General features: G+C 40.5%; 1 protein-coding gene across 2 annotated transcripts in view; it reads left to right on the forward strand.

Moving 5' to 3' along the window:
- Window positions 1-17,709, forward strand: part of ATG14 (autophagy related 14) — a 96,587-nt gene that overhangs the window by 72,281 nt on the left and 6,597 nt on the right. For both annotated transcript variants that reach the window (XM_069091758.1, XM_069091756.1), the window contains exons 5-9: window positions 3,508-3,745; window positions 13,646-13,875; window positions 16,736-16,857; window positions 17,306-17,392; window positions 17,485-17,570. In XM_069091758.1, the coding sequence (XP_068947859.1) occupies window positions 3,508-3,745; window positions 13,646-13,875; window positions 16,736-16,857; window positions 17,306-17,392; window positions 17,485-17,570 (763 nt within the window). The remainder of the gene's footprint in view (window positions 1-3,507; window positions 3,746-13,645; window positions 13,876-16,735; window positions 16,858-17,305; window positions 17,393-17,484; window positions 17,571-17,709) is intronic.

A 17,709-nucleotide genomic window follows, 5' to 3' on the forward strand; every position in this document is an offset into this window, starting at 1 on the left:
ATCTTCCAGAATATCCCATTGTTCCTTTGTGCCAACTATCTTAGATTGTTCTTTCCCCGTGGCTCATGGATTCACATACCACACGGGCACTCACCGGTCTTGCCACTAATAAGGGAAAATTATACACCAAGAGGGGTAACCTCCCCGCCCCCCCCATCTTCCAGTCAGAGACTGAACAAATTAGATACCGTGAGGGGTCATCTCCCAGTCACCCAGGCACTCACTGGTCTTGCCCAAATAAGAAAATTTCACTGCAAGGGGTCACCCCCATCTCCCAGTTAGAGGGACTGTCTGAATTACCTAAGAGCTCACAGATCTTGCCTACCTGGGTCATGCATGCATAACTCACGTGACTGGATTCAGCTGGCTTTACTGTCCTAGTTGGCACACTCCAGAGGTCCTTTTAGTTTTGTTTTTGCTTCTCCGAGTTTCTCTTTGGGACTCTACCCACTTGGGGAGAGACTCCACTCCTCCTGATTTTAAGGACCACTAGGGAAAGCTCTGGTGGGCGCCTGCCCAAGGACTCAGAAGAAGGGGCCTCCCAGTCAGGCAAACGGTATCCCAGAAGAGCCCCCAAAAACTGTGTGGGTCAGAAGACCACTCACCCAAAATGATTCAGACTTAAGATGGAAGCAAAAACTTTATTACCATCTCTCTTGAGAAAGGGTGTCCCCAAATCCAACAAAAAGTCAGAAGGGAGGAGCACACTACAGAAGGCAAAAGCAAGATTATAAAGTCCTAACGTGGGAATTCCATATATTCTCCACTGTCCCATGTCACCATTGGTTGGTAAGGCAGGCTCACAATCTTCTTATTAATGCCAACCAATCAGCACAAAGCCCTCTCCATCCATTACCGTAATTATTACTAATGAGGCTCTAATTTTGTTAGATAACATACATAATACATGAGGTCCACTATGCAAGCACAGTAACAACCCCAGAATACTGAACCCCCTTCAGTCCAACCTAGTCCTTATCTGGGCCTGAGGGTCCCAAGGCTTCTGTCTGCTTTGTGATTGGTCAAATCCACCTGTTGCTGCCAGCTCCTTTGATTCTATATTATTTCATTTTTAGTATTATTTAGTTCTCTGGGAAGTTCGAACCCAACTTCTTCCCAAGGCTACTCTCTGGTACTTTTTATTTTTTCTTTTTGGAGGGCAATGGGAGTTAAGTGACTTGCCCAACATCACATGGCTAGTAAGTATTAAGTGTCTGAAGCCGGATTTGACCTCAGGTCCCCCTGACTCCAGGGCCAGTGCTCTATTCACTGCACCACCTAGCTGCCCCTGTCTGGTAGTTTTTATCAGTAGTGTTGTTTCAGCAATTCTTGCAGTTCTGTAGAAACTTAGCCTTTGCTGTCTCTCATACTACATACATTCCTTTCCCCAAACTAAAAGCACCCCTAATTTGGTCCCAAAAGTTAATCCAATCAATTGTATAATAGCTCTTACATTACCTTGAAGTAACAATGACATATATATATGGGGAAACCATACTGAACTTAATCACAAAATATAAGGAAGTAATAAGAATGTATATGTGATATTCAGAATGGGGAAACTTCACTGCAAGTTACTCCCCACAATCAGAATTTCATGCTTGAGATCTGCCTGTCTTTTTAGAGATGAACTTCCCTACTTATTTGACTTACCCTTTTTCTGAACTCTTTGTAATCTGCTTTCTAAGAATATAGGGTGCATTTAGGGAATTTCTTGCTTTGTCTATCACGTCTAAATTATAACATGTGGTTCCCATCATTTTTTTTTCTTGTAGGGGGAAAGTAGGGCAATTGGGATTAAATGACTTTCCCAAGGTCACACGGCTAGTTTTTGTGTTAAATGTCTGAGACCCGATTTGAACTCAGGTCCTCCTGACTCCAGGGTCCATGCTCTACTCACTGCGCCACCTAACCGCCTGTGGTTCCCCTAATTTCTACTTTTGTAACCAGTTCCTCCTTTTTGGTCACAATTAGGTTTAGATTTGCTGTTGTTTCTTCAGCAAGTCAATAATTTTTTTAGCTGCTCTGCTTTTGAGAGACAGCTCTGATAATTATCTAGATAGTGAGCTTCCTCCTCTGTCACATCATTACTATACCCTTTTTCTTTGTCAGGTTTTTAAAAATGTATCAAGGGCACCAATATGCTACTCAGGCTATCATAGTATCTCTTATCCTTGCTATAAATTGTTGAAAATCAGGTTTATGCCAATATGTTCTGTCAGGTTCAGCTTAAATCCATATATACTTAAGTGAAAATTACATTAAAATCCTTAAATACGTGTATTAGACTATTAGGTACACAGTAATTAACTTACAATAGGTTGTGTTCGAATAGTTCTTTCCTAAGTCACTTGTCTAGGACTGAGAAAACTATTTTAATGGAAATGCTGGTCAATAAATGTTTGTTGGATGAATGAATGACTGAATGAAACACAAGGTCCCAGACTAGATCATAACAACTTTTTAAGCCCATAATGTTTCTCATGTATAGTATTTTAAAACCAATGTTTCCATTGGGAAATACGTCCTGAATTTGAACTTGGATTGCCATTTCTTGGCAGTATGATAAGTTTATAATAGAGTACAAGATTTGGAATCAGAAAATCCTGGGTTTTCAATCCTGCTTCAGATACTTAATAGCTCTGTGACCCGGGGCAAGTCACTAACTTCCTTGTACCTCAGTTTCTACTTATGTAAAATAAGAGGGTTGGACTTGAGAACCTCTAATTTTTACAGCTCTCAATATAAGATCCTGTGATCCTCTAGATGGCAGGAGGTGGAGAGGTCCAGGTGCAGGGCCCACAAGGTAGTAGGGGGAGCGAAGAAAGAAGTGAAGGGCATTCTTGCAATTTTTGCCTAGTGCTATGATAAAGAATGAAGATAGAAGTTAACAGATGATGTTAAGGAGCAGCAAATTCCCCTTCCATATATTACAACATAGATAATGTTAATTCTTGGTTTTCTAAGTCGGTATGCCACCTGCAGGGACTGGTTTTCTATTGGAGTTTGACACGATTTCTATAGATCATGCTACTTATTGAAGAAAGGGAAAAGGAGAGGCTCCTTCATCAGCTCCATTCCAGATGTGGTGGACATTTATTTATAAGAGATGTGTATATATATATACATACATATATGCATGTATGTGTTGTATATAATATAGCTTATTTGATTGATGTTTGTAGGTGGATATAGTCACCTACATTTGAGTGCCACTTCTTCAGCAAAACCTTGTGAATTACCCATTTTCTTGAAATTATCTTGTTTAAGTTACCTACACATGGGCCTCTGGTCTGCAGTGGAAGAGGTGGTGGAGAGCAAAGGAGAGTCGCAATGGAGGAGAAAGTCGACCCTTGCTAACTGCTGCGTTCTTACTACGGGCCTGAGTAGGGTAGACATCAGGAGTAGGGTGAAAAGCCCCAAGGGATGTCTGAAACCTTTTTGGAGGCTCATCTTTCTGTGATTTAATTTCTAGAGAATAATTGCTGCCTGTCATTGCTCTGTCAGATTCTGAGGTCCTTCTGAAAACTAAGGAAAAGAATCAGAAGCTGCTCTGTCGAGCACAGCGGCACCAGGAGAAGAAGGAAAAAATTCAGAGACACAACCGCAGGCTTGGAGATTTGGTGGAAAAGAAGCATGATGACTTAAGAAGTCATTATGAAGAACTGGCCAACCTTCGACGCTCGCATATTCTAGAACTCACCTCTGTCATTTTTCCCCTTGAAGAAGTGAAAACTGGCATAAGGTAGAGTAATCCTTCCTTCCTTTTCTGCCATTGTTCATAGATTTTAAATTTAGAAGCTGGAATGGACCTTAGAGCTTATCTAGTCTGATGCCCTCCACTTTACAGATGAGGAAATTGAGGCCCAGAGAGGTCAGTGACTTGTCTACGGTCATACGGTAAGTGACAGAGCTAGGCATTAAACTTGGAGACAGTGCCCCTGAAGGCAGAACTGTTTTAGTTAGTGGTGGGTTTTTGTTCTGTTTTTGGAGGCAGGGCAGTTGGTGTTAAGTGACTAGACCAAGGCCACACAGCTAATAAGTGTCAGGTGTCTGAGGGCAGATTTGAACTCAGGTCCTCCTGACTCCAGGGCCAGTGCTCTATTCACTGCATCACCTAGCTGCCCCAAGTTGTGGCTTTTAACTGAAGTTTTGCTTCCCAGGCATTATTTATAATTGGGATCACTCTTGGTAAGTGGAGTTTCCAGCCTTTTCAACATATCTCTTGAGTGTATAAATATTACAAATTATATTGAGTATCATTTAACTTTCTCTTTTTTTAAAGCAATCAGGGTTAAGTAACTTGCTCAAGGTTACACGGCCAGGTGTTTCTGGGTGGGTGCTAAGTGTCTGAGCCCAGATTCCATCCCCAGGTCATCCCGACACTGGCCGGTGCTCTTACTCGCTGTGCTACCTGGCCACCCCCATTTGACTTTCTCTTGATGACTTTGGAGGGGGGAGTCATCATAATTAATATTAGTTATTATACTGAAGGATCACTAAGGTTCCTTCCCACTTCTGATTCCCTCAGGAGGGTCTAGCTTTCCCTTTTGCTCAATTCTCTTAGACCGTTTGCTATCCTAGCTAGTGCTTCTGCTGTCTCTCCATTCTAATGGTTGCTCTCTGTGTTGGATCCATAACTACCAGCCTCCCTCCCTCTGCTTATCTCTCTTCTTTTTCGTACTCTGGTTTGTTTCCGGGGTTCTGACTACTCCAGTGTTCCAAAGTCATTAGAAGTCTGTTGCGTAAATGAAATTTACTTAGTTAGAAACCAGGGTAGGAATGTATTTAGAGTAATGCTATAGTCCAGTTTAATGACTGGGTTCTTCACTTCAAAGTATAAGTCACAAAAGAATTTATTTTATTTCATCTTGTATTATGTTTCCTGATTGTCCAATATAATTGCCTTTGCATTTGTCTTCCTTTAAGAGTATTCTGCTGCCTTAGTAAATCGTGGTCATCTGAAGTGTTACATGTAATGTGCTGAACAAAAGGATGGGCCCACTGTAAACTTCTTTGGCCCATTTAGGTTACCTTCACCTAGGATTTACTTATTAATGAAGCAGAGAAGCAGGAATTACCTAATAACAATCAAAAAGGAACCAAGCAATAACATATACTTTTTTTGTTTTGGGTTGTTATAGTATTTTATTTTTTTTCAATTACATGTAAAGATAATTTTTAACATTTTTTAAAATTTTGAGTTCCAAATTTTCTCCCTCACCTCCCTCCATTATAACAGCAAGCAATCTGATATAGATTATATATGTGCAGTCATGTAAAACATTCCCATATTAGTCATGTTGTGGAAGAAGAAAAAGGCAAAAAGCAAAAACCCATGAAAAAATAAAGTGAAATCTGCTTTCAGACGCCGTGATCATTCTCTGAATGTGGATAGCATTTTCCATCATGAATTGACTTGGATCATTGTAATGCTGAGAGTCATTCAAAGGATAACACAATCTTGTGCTCCACACTTCTTTCTTTAAAAAATGTTTTGTTATTTTTTTAAAGTCATATGGTTTTTTTTTCTTTTTTTGAGTGACTGACTGTTGCATCTGCTGTCTTGGCTTGGGACCAGCCAGCAGATGCAGTTTGTTTTTTGTTTTGCTTTTTGGAGGGGCAGTTGGGGTTAAGTGACTTGCCCAAAGTCACACGGTTAGTTAAGTGTTAAGTGTCTGAGGCCGGATTTGAACTCAGGTCCTCCTGACTCCAGGGCCAGTGCTCTATTCATTGCGCTACCTAGCTGCCATAGATGCAGTTAAAAAAAAAATACAGTGGGCTTCAACCAGAGCCAGGATAGTACCATGTTTTACATTTCTGGAGGGTTCCTTGACCAGAGTCATTTGTTACAAAACACTGGGGTGGGTTGGGGGACAGGGTGCAGAAATGAGGCAATCTGGCATTGAGTTCAGTGGTGACCATTGGCAGAAGAGTTGACTATGAACAGGTGGACTGGCTTCGAATGGTTTCCTTCTCATAGAGCCTAATAATGCAGACTGCGCTGCCATGGGTTAGTGTTGGGGTCCCGGTCCCAACTCCAGCCTTATCTTACCTTATACAAGGTCTTCGGACATCTTCTTGTCTCCAAGAAGAACCTACCCCCACAGAACACCCAGGACACGGAAAGTATGATGCGAAGCTGTTTATTCGGTTACATCTTAACAGCACCACAAGCAAGCACAGGAACAGGCACAGGAACTAACTCACTTCCAGGAGGAACTGGAACTAAGCAGGAGCTAAGCAGGAACTAACTCACTTCCTCTATCTCCCCAATTTATAAGCCTTGCGGGGGCACGCCTTGCGGGGCCAATCATGTTCTTTCCCCAGTACATTGTAAGAGACCAAGGAACAACATCCTTCCCAGAAGTCCTCTATGCACTGCCACACAGAGTATCACTCTCACGTCACTGCGCCCAAAACTCCCTTATCCCTGGTTTGTTAACCTCCAGGCAAAACTGTCCCAACAACGTCCCTCCGAAAGCCATGTGCACCCCCTCCAGCCGCCCCCTTGTCACCTGTCATGTGGGAGCCAATCGTGCACTCTCCCGAGTGCAGGGCAAAGGAGTATGTGTTAAGAGGAGTCTGTGTTTATGGGGCACGCTCAGTGCCACGTCGGCCTTTCCCAACCCAGCAGAGTTGGCCCCCACGGCCCCGCGCTCAATGCCATGTCAGCCTTTATGGCCCGGCAGAGTCGGCCTCCATATCTCCAAGCCCCTGCCCCTCAGAGGTCACATGCACTCCCTCTGACATCTTGTGACTGCCGCAGTGTCTCTCACACTCGCGGCCCTAACAGGTTAGTGTCCAAATGAGCTTTCCATCCTAGAGCTACCAAATCGGTGTAGTTCCCTGCCCATCTCACTTCTGGACATGGACAAATTTACCTCTATCCAGTGTCACAATAGAAAATCACTGATTATTTATGTATCAACAAACTTGAACAAAACAAAAAGATGAATCTGTGAGCCTTCTGTTATTTGGTTTTTTCCTCACATAGAGCTGGAGTTGTTTTTGTATAATTCAAATTTAACAAGGTATTTCCAAAACTGCTGTGCTTATCTCTATTCCCTTAATGATTCATGGCCCCTGTTTTCTTTCCTTTTCTTAATATCATTACTTTCCAGCATTGCCCCAACTCCCCCTACCGTCCCGCCCTGGAAAGTAAAGCCCTCCTTTGTGACACATAAGAGTCTTGAAAAACTAACCGGTGAATTACTTCTGGCTGAAAATAGAGGTCTCTTCTGCACCTCTATCTGGGTGATCCATTGTCTGCCAAAGAAATGGTAATGATTTATTATCTCATAAAATTGTGACTGCGGTCTCTCAAATTTGTTTTCCTTTACAGTTTTGTGGTCACTGTGTAAACTGTTCTTCTGCTTCCACTCCCGCCATTTTGTCAGTATTAGACTTGTATTAATTAGTCTTCCCAAGTATCTCCAAGTCCGTCTCTTTCATAATTTATTAGAGTGTAGTAAAGTTCTGCTACATTTATAGAGTGTAGATTATTTAGTAATCCTCCAGTTGAGTGGCACCCATTTTCCGGTTTTTTATCTTGACAAAAAAGATCACTATAAATGTTTTTCTATGTATGGGACCTTTTCCTTTGCCTTTGATATCTTTGGCATATATGCCTAGTAGTTACATTGTGGGTTTAAAGGGAGGGTATACACATTTTCATGACTTTGGGGATTACTTCCAAATTGCTTTTCCATAATAGTTGGACCAATTCACAGATCAACCAAAAGTGCAATAGAAGATTGTAGTGCCAAACATAATAATATTCACAGCGCCAACGGCAACTGCAGATATGCTGGCATAGTCTCAGTTGAAAAATATAACAGACTCTTCACATAGAAGACAGAAGCAAAAACAGATCCCAACAACAGAAAGTCAAATCCATCATAGTAGCAAAGAAGTTAACAAGACATAACACACCATGAAGCCACACCATCCTTTAGCCTTCCCACAAACATTTACTCATAAGCTTCACTATATGCCTAGCTTCCTCCTCTCCTCCCATCTTCTCTAAGTGGGCGCTCTGCTCCATCCTTCAGCAAACTCCTCCCGCCACAGGTTCTATGTGACTACATTCTACCTATTACAGGGCAGGGGAGATCTATAAAGCAGAAAGGGGCTTCAAATTCCCCTATTAAGGGCAGGGAAGATCTTCAAATTACCATTACAAAGACCCATCTTCCAATCGTATTTTCAAACATTCCCATTTTTTCATTTTTTTGTTATTTTTGCCAACCTGACTTTTTTTGAATCTTCATTTCTCTCATTGGTGATGGGGAGTATTTACTCATGGCTTGTGATAAGCTTTCCTTTCTTTTGAAACCTGATCATATGTTCAGACATCATTTGTTTACTGGGAGGATTATTTTTTTTTTCTTTTTGGAGGGGGGAAGGCAGGGCAATTGGGGTTAAGTGACTTTACCAAGGTCACATGGCTAGTAAGTGTTAAAAGTGTCTGAGGCCAGATTTGAACTCAGGTCCTCCTGACTCCAGGGCCAGTGCTCTATTCACTACGCCACCTAGCCGTCCCTACTGGGGGGATTCTTTTTCTTGTACATTTGAAATCAGTTCTTTATATCTGTGCTTCATGTTAGGTCTTTATCAGAGGAATTTGCCACAAAGATTTATTTCTTCCAGATGATCATTTCCCTTCCAATTCAATTGTATTTCTTTTCTTCAACAGTCCTTCACTTTTATATAATCAGAATTAATAATTTTTGTCTTTTCTCTCTTTTTACCCTCTCTTTTCTCTGATCAAAGACTCTTCCCCCAGTCATAGTTGTGTGACAGCTTTTTCCCTGGTTCTTAATTTGTTAACTAACCTTTTAAGTCTAGGTCTTGTTTCCCAACTTGGAGCTCATTGTGGTGTATTGCTTGAGATACTGATGTAAACCTATTTTCTGCAATTTGCTTTCCATCTTTCCAAGGAAATTTTGTTTAATAATGACTCTTTATACCAATAGCTGGTGTCCTTGATTTTATCAAACATGGTGCCAATAAGAATAATAATCTTCACTGGGCTCTGGTTGTAGCAAGTCACTGGTCAAGTCACTCAGCTTCTGTTTGCCCAAATCCACTAGAGAAGGAAACGGTAAACCACCCCAATATCTTTGCCCAGAAAATCCCATGAACGACACTGGCATGCTACAGTCCACAGGGTCACAACTGAATGACTGAAAAACAAGAGAAGAACCCGCCTCTCACTTTTCACAAAAGCTTTTCCAACTCTCATTCTTCCTCTAGCCTCCCAGTGCAATTGCATCCCTTACCCCAGTAATCTCTACAAAGGACCCAGAATCATACTTCACTGGAAAATTGGGGTCATTCAGTTGTCTCTTTTCCCCTACTGATTATCTCCTGTGTCTCCCTTAACCTGTCTCACCTGAAGAAGCAGCCCTACCGCTAAAGCAGACCCCTCTGCAAGTACTCCGGATCCTTCCTGTTCCATCACATTGTTTCCAGATTGCCACTCCCTAATGTTCAATCTCTCACTCCCTGCTATTTCCCTACTGCCTACAGACACATCCTCATCTCCTCAATCCCTTACTTGAATCTGACCCTATGCCAATAGTTGTCATCCTACATTTCTCCTCCCTTGGCTAAACGTGAGAGAGTGCCTCTCCTTTTTTTGCTTTCACTCTCCTCTGGACCCCCTGCAGTCTGGATTCCAACTTCATCCTTCAATTGAAACTGCTCTCTCCAAAATCACCAAGGATATCTTAATCTCTAAATCTGATGTAGTGGCCTTTTCTTGATGTGCGTCCTTCCTAACGTCCCTACAACCTCTGACATTGTTGTCATACAGTCAACAAACATTTATTAAACACCTACTACATGCCAGGCTCTGGTCTAAATGCTAGGGATGCAAAGAAAGGTGAAATACAAGCCCTGCTCTCAAAGAGCCCTCAGTCCAGTGGGAGAGACAACATGCAAACAATCATGTAAAAACATCATCTATACATATGGAGCCTTTCTTTTTGACATTGACCACTGGGCTATATGCCTGGTAGTGGAATTTTATAGTATAATTTGAGGTCTGGCATTGTTCTCCTATCTTATTGCTTTCAGTAACATTTCTAGAGCTTTGTGAGAGGGAATGAGGGGCAAGAGTGAACTTCCTTACTTTACTCCTGTACTTATGGCAAACCACTACAGCATCTGTGCCAAGAAAATCCCAAACGGGGTCACAGAGAGTCAGTCACAATTGAAACAACTGAACAAAATAAAAACAAAAATTTGCACCAAAGTGTACCTCCTTATAAACTCTAGTCTAGATCTTTGAATGTGAAGACATGGAAGTAACCTAAAAGGTATTATTTAGGGATATCCTCAGCGCAATAACTTTGTTCTGCCTTTATTACTTTAGAATTTTCGTATGATTAGATTGTATATGTGTTTATTTTAGGAGTATATTTAAGTGGTGTTTTGGATTTTGTTTTGTTTTCAGCTTTAATTTACTTCCTGGCCCTGGCCAGGATTATGACCATAGAAGGACAGGGCAATATTCTTTAGGATTTGAGAATTTGGTAGAACTTTAACACTTTATGTGAGGGTTCATGGAAGGAGATGGTCCAGGGCCATGGTTAACTCCAAGGTCAACTCAATTCTCTTCATTCTTGCAGCGATCTATATGACATCAGCATTACTTTTAATCAGGTATTACCCTGTCATAGTTTCTTTTGTCCAAATCTCACTTTACCTCTCCCCAGCAGGTCCAATATGAACTTTCCTTTCTGCCACTGAATACTTGATTATTAATGGTTGCATTCTACCCAGAGGCATGGATATCAAATCCCCCTTGTGATAGGTTTTAAACCCCCCCCCCAGCTTTTCATTTACTACACCTGCCCAGTTTTTTCACCTTCTTCCCCTCTTAACTTTGACCTGTTTAGTGTGATAAAGGCAAAGGAGTGATGGATTTAAATAGTCAAAGTACTTGTATCAAAACTGAGCTCTACCACTTACTACTGTCACCTGGGAGGTTGCACCCAGTTGACTTGTAAGATCCCTTTTCCAGGAGTAGATAAAGGAGTTTATGATCCAATCAACCCTAGTTCTATCTTTTTGGCTAACCTTGAGATTCAGCATCTCTGTACATAGAAGTTCTCCTACAGTTTTACCTATTACTGTGCTTTCTGTTGAAAATTCCTTCTATCAAGACTTTAACCCCCACTTCTTAAAGTAGTCTTTCTTATAAGGAAATCTTTTATTATTCAAATTTTAATTTTGAATTTCTCCATAAATTTATACATCTAATTTTTGGCACAGAGTTTATATGGGCATTTTAACATACAATTTAGGTTGTATTTCTTTCATGAATTTTAATATTTTTTATGCTTTTTAAAAAAATAGTATACCTTAATAGAAAAAGTTTATGTCAAAGTAGGAGCCTTCTGAGGGACCCTACTTTAACATAAAAGCCACCCCCTAGTATATAACAAGTATCGAAGACCTATCTGTTCAGCTAATACCTCTGGCAACTGAGAAAGCCCCAGTGTTTGGGATGGAAGTTCCCCTGTCTGGTGGCAGAGTCCTACTGTGGCAAAAAGCCCAAAAGTCAAGTGATTGAGTGGCAACATGACCAGGCAAAGGAAGCAAAACAAACAGGAGAATCTAACATTAGACTCCTATTTTGGGGACAAAAAGGATCAAAGCATGGAACAGGAGGAAGACAGTGAAGTCAGAACTCCTGCACCAAAAGCTTCAAAGGAAAATATGAGCTGGTTACAGGCCATAGAGGACCTTAAGAAGCAGATAAGAGAAGTAGAGGAAAAATTGGGAAAAGAAATGGGAACGATGCAAGAAAATTACAAAATGAGAGTCAACAGCCTGACTGAGGAAAAATCATACCTTAAAAAACAGACTAACTCAAATGGCAAAAGAGGCTCAAAAAGGCAATGAGGAGAAGAATGCCTTAAAAAGCTGAATTTTCCAGATGGAAAAAGAATCTCAAAAGCTCACTGAGAAGAATCATTCCCTCAGATGTAGAATGGACCAAAGGGAAGCTAGTGACTTGAGGAGAAATCAAGATGCTATTAAACAGATCCAAACAAATGAAAGAATAGAAGGCAATGTGAAATATCTCATGGGAAAAACCACTGACCTGGAAAATAGATCCAAGAGAGATAATTTAAAAATTATTGGACTACCTGAAAGCCATGATCAAAGAAAGAACCTAGAAATCATCCTTCAAGAAATTCTCAAGGAAAATTGCCCTGATGCTTTAGAACCAGAGGGCAAAATAGAGGTTGAAAGAATCCACTGATCACCTCCTGGAAAAGATCCCCAAAAGAAAACTCCTAGGAATATTATAGCCAGGTTCTGGAATTCCCAGATAAAGGATAGAATATTACAAGCAGCCAGGAAGAAACAATTTGAATATTGTGGAAACACAATCAGGATAACACAGGATCTGGCAGCTTCTACACTGAGGGATCGAAGGACTTTGAATGCAATATTCCAGAGGGCAAAGGAGCTGGGACTAAAACCGAGAATCACCTACCCAGCAAAACTGAGTATCATGTTTCAGGGGAAAATATGGTCATTCAGTGGAATAGAGGAATTTCAAGCATTCTTGATGGAAAAAACCAGAGTTGAATAGAAAATTTGACATTCAGATACAAGAAGCAAGAGAAGCATGAGAAGGTAAACAGGGAAAATAAATCATAAGGAACTTATCAAAGTTGAACTATTAACATTCCTACATGGAAAAACAATAATTGTAACTGATGAAACTTATCACACAGTATGAAAATAGTTGAAAGGAATAGAAATAAATATATGTCTATATAGGAGGGCATATGGGCGTATAAATACAAATGTGAATGTGTATATGTATACAGGTATACATAGAGCGCAGAGGACCAATTTAATAGGAAGGGATGATACTTAAAAGGTGAAATTGAGAGGTGAGTGAGGAATATAATGAGAGGAGATGGGGAGAGACTGAATGGGGTAAACTATCTCATATAGAAGAGGCAAGGGAAAACGGTTACAATGGAGGGGAAGAATAGGAAGGCAAAAGGGAATGGGTCAACCTTATTTCCATCGAATTTGTCTTGAGGAGGGAATGAAATACACACTAAATAGGGCATCTCACCCTACAGGAGAGTAGGGGGAAAGGCGATGAGGGGGGGACAATGGAAGGGAGGGAAGGCAGGTTGGGGTGGAGGGAAGTTGGAAGCACTCACTTTTGAAAAGGGACGGGATCAAAGTAGAGAATTAAAGAAGTAGGTGGTGGGATAGGAGAGAGGGAAATATAGTCAGTCTTTTACAATATATCTACTATGTTAATGTTTTGCATAGCTACACATGTACAATCTATACTGAACTGCTTATCTTCCCAGTAAGGGTGGGTGACAAGGGAGGAAGAGAATGAATCTGGAATTCAAAGTTTTAAAATTAAATTTTTAAAATTATATAACTCAAAATCTAGTGGAAATTAATTATTTAAATTAGAAGTTAATAAAGCATTTGAAAAATGGAAAAAATTATTTTTCCTTAATTATATGTAAAAGCAGTTTTTAACATTCTTTTTTTTAAGTTGAATTCCAAATATGTTATGCATGTATAAATATACAAAACCTATTTTCATATTAGTTATCCAGCATGTACTTTGCCTAATTTTCAGAGATCCTGCAGATACTGCTTCAGAGAGTGACACTGCCATGACCTCCAGCACTGTGAGCAAGCTTGCAGAAGCCAGGCGGACTACTTATCTGTCTGGGAGATGGGTTTGTGATGACCACAATGGAGATACAAGCATTAGCATTGCAGGGCCATGGATTAGTCTTCCTAACAATGGAGACTATTCTGCTTACTACAGCTGGGTAGAAGAGAAAAAAACAACACAGGGACCTGGTAAGATACAAAATACTTTCTCTTGGAAATCTTTAATAATTCTTAAAAGTTGCCAGACTTTATTAACTGAAGAAAATGTGTGTTTTTGTGTTACATTTTTAGCTTTTGCTCTGGTAAGGTAACAAAATTATGAAGCAGGCCAAAATGGAGCTAAAATTATTTTGAGGATGTCATTATTACTACTTAAATTCTTTTTAAGGTCCTGTAATCTCCTTGGTAGGTAAAAAAAAAAAAACCCAAAACTTAGCTCTTTAGTAAAAAGAATACTTGTGCTTTACAAACTGAGTTGGGTTTTTGTTTCGTTTTGTTTTGTTTTAAAGAAAGTTGTCAACATTTGAAATTCAATTTATTGTTATCCTTCATTTCCTATTCTCACAAAAAAAAAAATAGGAAAAAAAAACACATTCGACTATCCACTTCCATAAGGATTTGGACTCAGGAAAATCTGAGTTCAAGTCCTGCCTCACAGACTGTGACCAGAGAGTAAGATAGTTTGATAGGTAAAATGTTAGAAAGCCTCAAAGAAGGGAACAGTGCATTTTCAGACTAGTAATCACAATAGCCAAGCCATAATGTGCCTTGTGGCTTCGTGGGGCGCTTGGAATCTTCTCTTTTAATAAAAAGAATGAAAATTGCTGACCTTTTGAGTCTTTTGTAACGTTTCTGTGTTCTCTATTGCCTTCAGTCTCCACCATGGCCCTGGGAGAGAGGCGGTCCTTATTATTCCCATTTGAGAGTTGGGGAAACAAAGCCATGAGAATTCAAGTCAATTGCACATGGTCATACAGCTTGTGTCTGAGGGGCAGGATTCGAATCCAAGTGTTTCTGACTCCAAATCCAACACTTTATCCGTGCTGTCACCTTGGTGACATGCTAGGGGAGGGTGAGAACCTAATGGCCTTTTTCTGTACTCCCCTGAGAGTTAACAGAGAATATCATAAATTGCTCTCAACCTGATCCCCTTGAGTAAAAAGGTGATATGGCTAGAATATCAGGTCTGGAGTCAGGAAAACCTGAATTCATACCCAGCCCCAGGTGCTAGCTGGGTGACCCTGGGCAAGTCACTTCACACTCAATATTTGCTTCATTTTCCTCATCTATAAAATGGGGACAATAATAGTTCTTACCTCCTAGGGTTATTGCACAGATCAGATGAGATAATAATTTTAAAGTCTTTAATATTCTCTGGCACATAGCAAACTCAGTATAAATGTTAGCTTTTACAAAGGAATAAAAATGACCACTCTATACCTGAACTGATTTTAAGTTAGGTTGAATGAAGTACCTTCTAAGAATGGACTTTTTCATTATCTGAGGGGCACTTGAGAGTACTGAGAAGATGGCCCTTATGTCCAAATTGTTTAATTCTACAAAAGGAAGATCAAAACAGCACCTACTTCACGAGATGGTTGCTTGTGAATGTCATGTGAAATATATAAAATACTTTGCAAACCTTAAAATAATCACTGTTTTATGTGAAGCTTTTAGTAGCCACTTCAGTGACTGGCACCCTCCCTTTGAAGCTGCCTTCTAACTCCTTTGTTCTCATTTGAATCTTATCATCTCTGTGTTAGATGTCTTTAGAGTAGTTTTAAGCCCTCAGAACTAATTCTACATGTGGTTACATGTGTCATTGTTGTTCCCCTGTCAGGCTGTAATATGCTCTTGAGAACAGGGATTGTTTCATTCATTGTGTTTGTATTTCCTGGACCTACCTACCGTGTTTCCCCGATAATATGACCTATCCCGAAAATAAGCCCTCCCCTTACTGTGTAAGATTCCTCGAAAATAAGCCCTCCCCCGAAAATAAGCCCTATTGACATTGCTACTGTAGTGAAGGTGATCCCCTGCGCTACACGCTACATTATGGTACCCTCTGTATGCACCGTCCGTCCCCCCCCCCGGGTGAAACGCACGCCGCGCTCCGAGCTGCATCCAATCAGAGCTGCAGCAGTGAGCGCGTCATCCTGTTCTTCCCCAGTGATTTGCTTATTGAATAAAGGTATATTTTTTTGTTCACATTTACCTGTTTATTAAAATTGCTGTCAATGTTCATTAAAATAAGCCCTCCCCTGAAAATAAGCCCTCTGGTGTTTTTCTGTCCAAAAAAATTAATAAGACAGTGTCTTATTATCGGGGAAACACGGTAGCACAATGCCTGGAGTGTAGCTATACTTAATCCAAGAGTCAAGCCCACTAAACTTTTATACCCGTCATTGTATAAGTGCTTATTAACTAACAATTAGTAATCAGTCCCTGAGGCAGAATTCTAAGTGGTAGGGGTCCGGACCCTTTTGATGTTCCATAATTTCAGTCCTGTCTGACTCTTTGTGCCCCCATTTGGGGTTTTCTTGGCAAAGACACTGGAGTAGTTCACCATCTCCTTCTCCAGCTCATTTTACAGATGAGGAAACTGAGGCAAACAAGGCTGAACGACTCACCCAGCGTCACACAACCAGTGCATGTCTGAGATCATATCTGAGCTCATAAGTCTTCTGGATCATGGCCCGACACCATCCACAGGGCCCCTGTTCACACTGTCCCCTCCACCCAACCCCAGAAACACTGTGTGACACTGGTTAGGTCATTGAATCTCTCAGTGTTCCTGGGCAGCTTTTAGGACTCTAGATGACAGAGCAGCTACTGACCCCCACTGGTAGGAGGGGCTCCCTAGTCAGCTAAATCCCAGGCCTGGATCAAAACAAATCAGCCTAATCAATGGAACCATTTTCCCCAGTCACATTATTGTTATGGGTTAGGCAGTACAAGACGATCATCAATATTGTGATGACAAGTTAGAAGTAATGAATGCCAGTTTTAATCAACTTATGTTTCCCCTGTCATCTTCTTTATACTTTAGATATGGAACATAATTACCCTGCCTACACCATCAGTGCTGCCCTGTGCTATGCAACTCAGCTTGTCAACATTTTGTCTCATATACTTGATGTAAATCTTCCCAAAAAATTATGTAACAGGCAAGTAATTTGAGTTTGGATGATGTCTAATATACTTATTTGTTATGGGTAACCTGTGTTTTCATGTTGTAACTTCTTGTAGTTACTCCGTACAAGATGATAAATTTTCATTTCGTTCATCTTGAATGTGGTCTAAGAAACTGTGAAATGGTATTGTAGAATACTAAAACTGGCCATTACAAGAATCAGTGTATACCTCATACACATAGAAGGTGTAAGGAGACTACAGATAGTCCTCTGCTTAAGAAAAAAAATAGTATACCTAAAATAGAAAAATAACATAATGAAAATACTATTAAGTCGAGACATGCCTTCAGTCAGGGTAAGTAGATTCTCAAAGTAAGTGCACATTTGAACTTTGAAAACCTTGGTATATTTCTGGTTGAACCAAAATGGTTATTCTGTTTTGAGAGAGATGCTACAACAGTACCCTTCCTCTGCTTTACAGTGAGTTTTGTGGAGAGAATCTCAGCCGACGAAAGTTCACTCGTGCAGTCAAGAAATTGAATGCAAACATTCTTTACCTCTGCTTTTCTCAGGTACAGAAGCTAAGGGTTTGTGGGGGTGAGCACTGACTTTGGGGTGGCAGAGTTCACAGATAATCATTTTTCTTTTGTATTGCTTTTTCTAGCATGTAAATTTAGACCTATTGCACCCACTACATACACTCAGGAATCTAATGTACCTGGTCAGCCCAGACACTGAACACTTGGGCAGGTAAGAAATGACGTTTCTTTTTACCATATGCCAAGGTCAAAGTCTGTCCCCATTTGTATAACGACTTCTAGCTTCAGTTTTTCCAGATTGAGAAGACTAGTTAAACTGAAATCTCTGCTGCTGCCACAGTCACTTCCTT

The sequence above is a fragment of the Petaurus breviceps genome, unplaced genomic scaffold, assembly GCF_028583685.1.
Source record: "Petaurus breviceps papuanus isolate PSGF00001 unplaced genomic scaffold, PetGlider_PUasm1.0 189, whole genome shotgun sequence".
In the NCBI taxonomy this organism is placed as follows: Eukaryota; Metazoa; Chordata; class Mammalia; order Diprotodontia; family Petauridae; genus Petaurus; species Petaurus breviceps.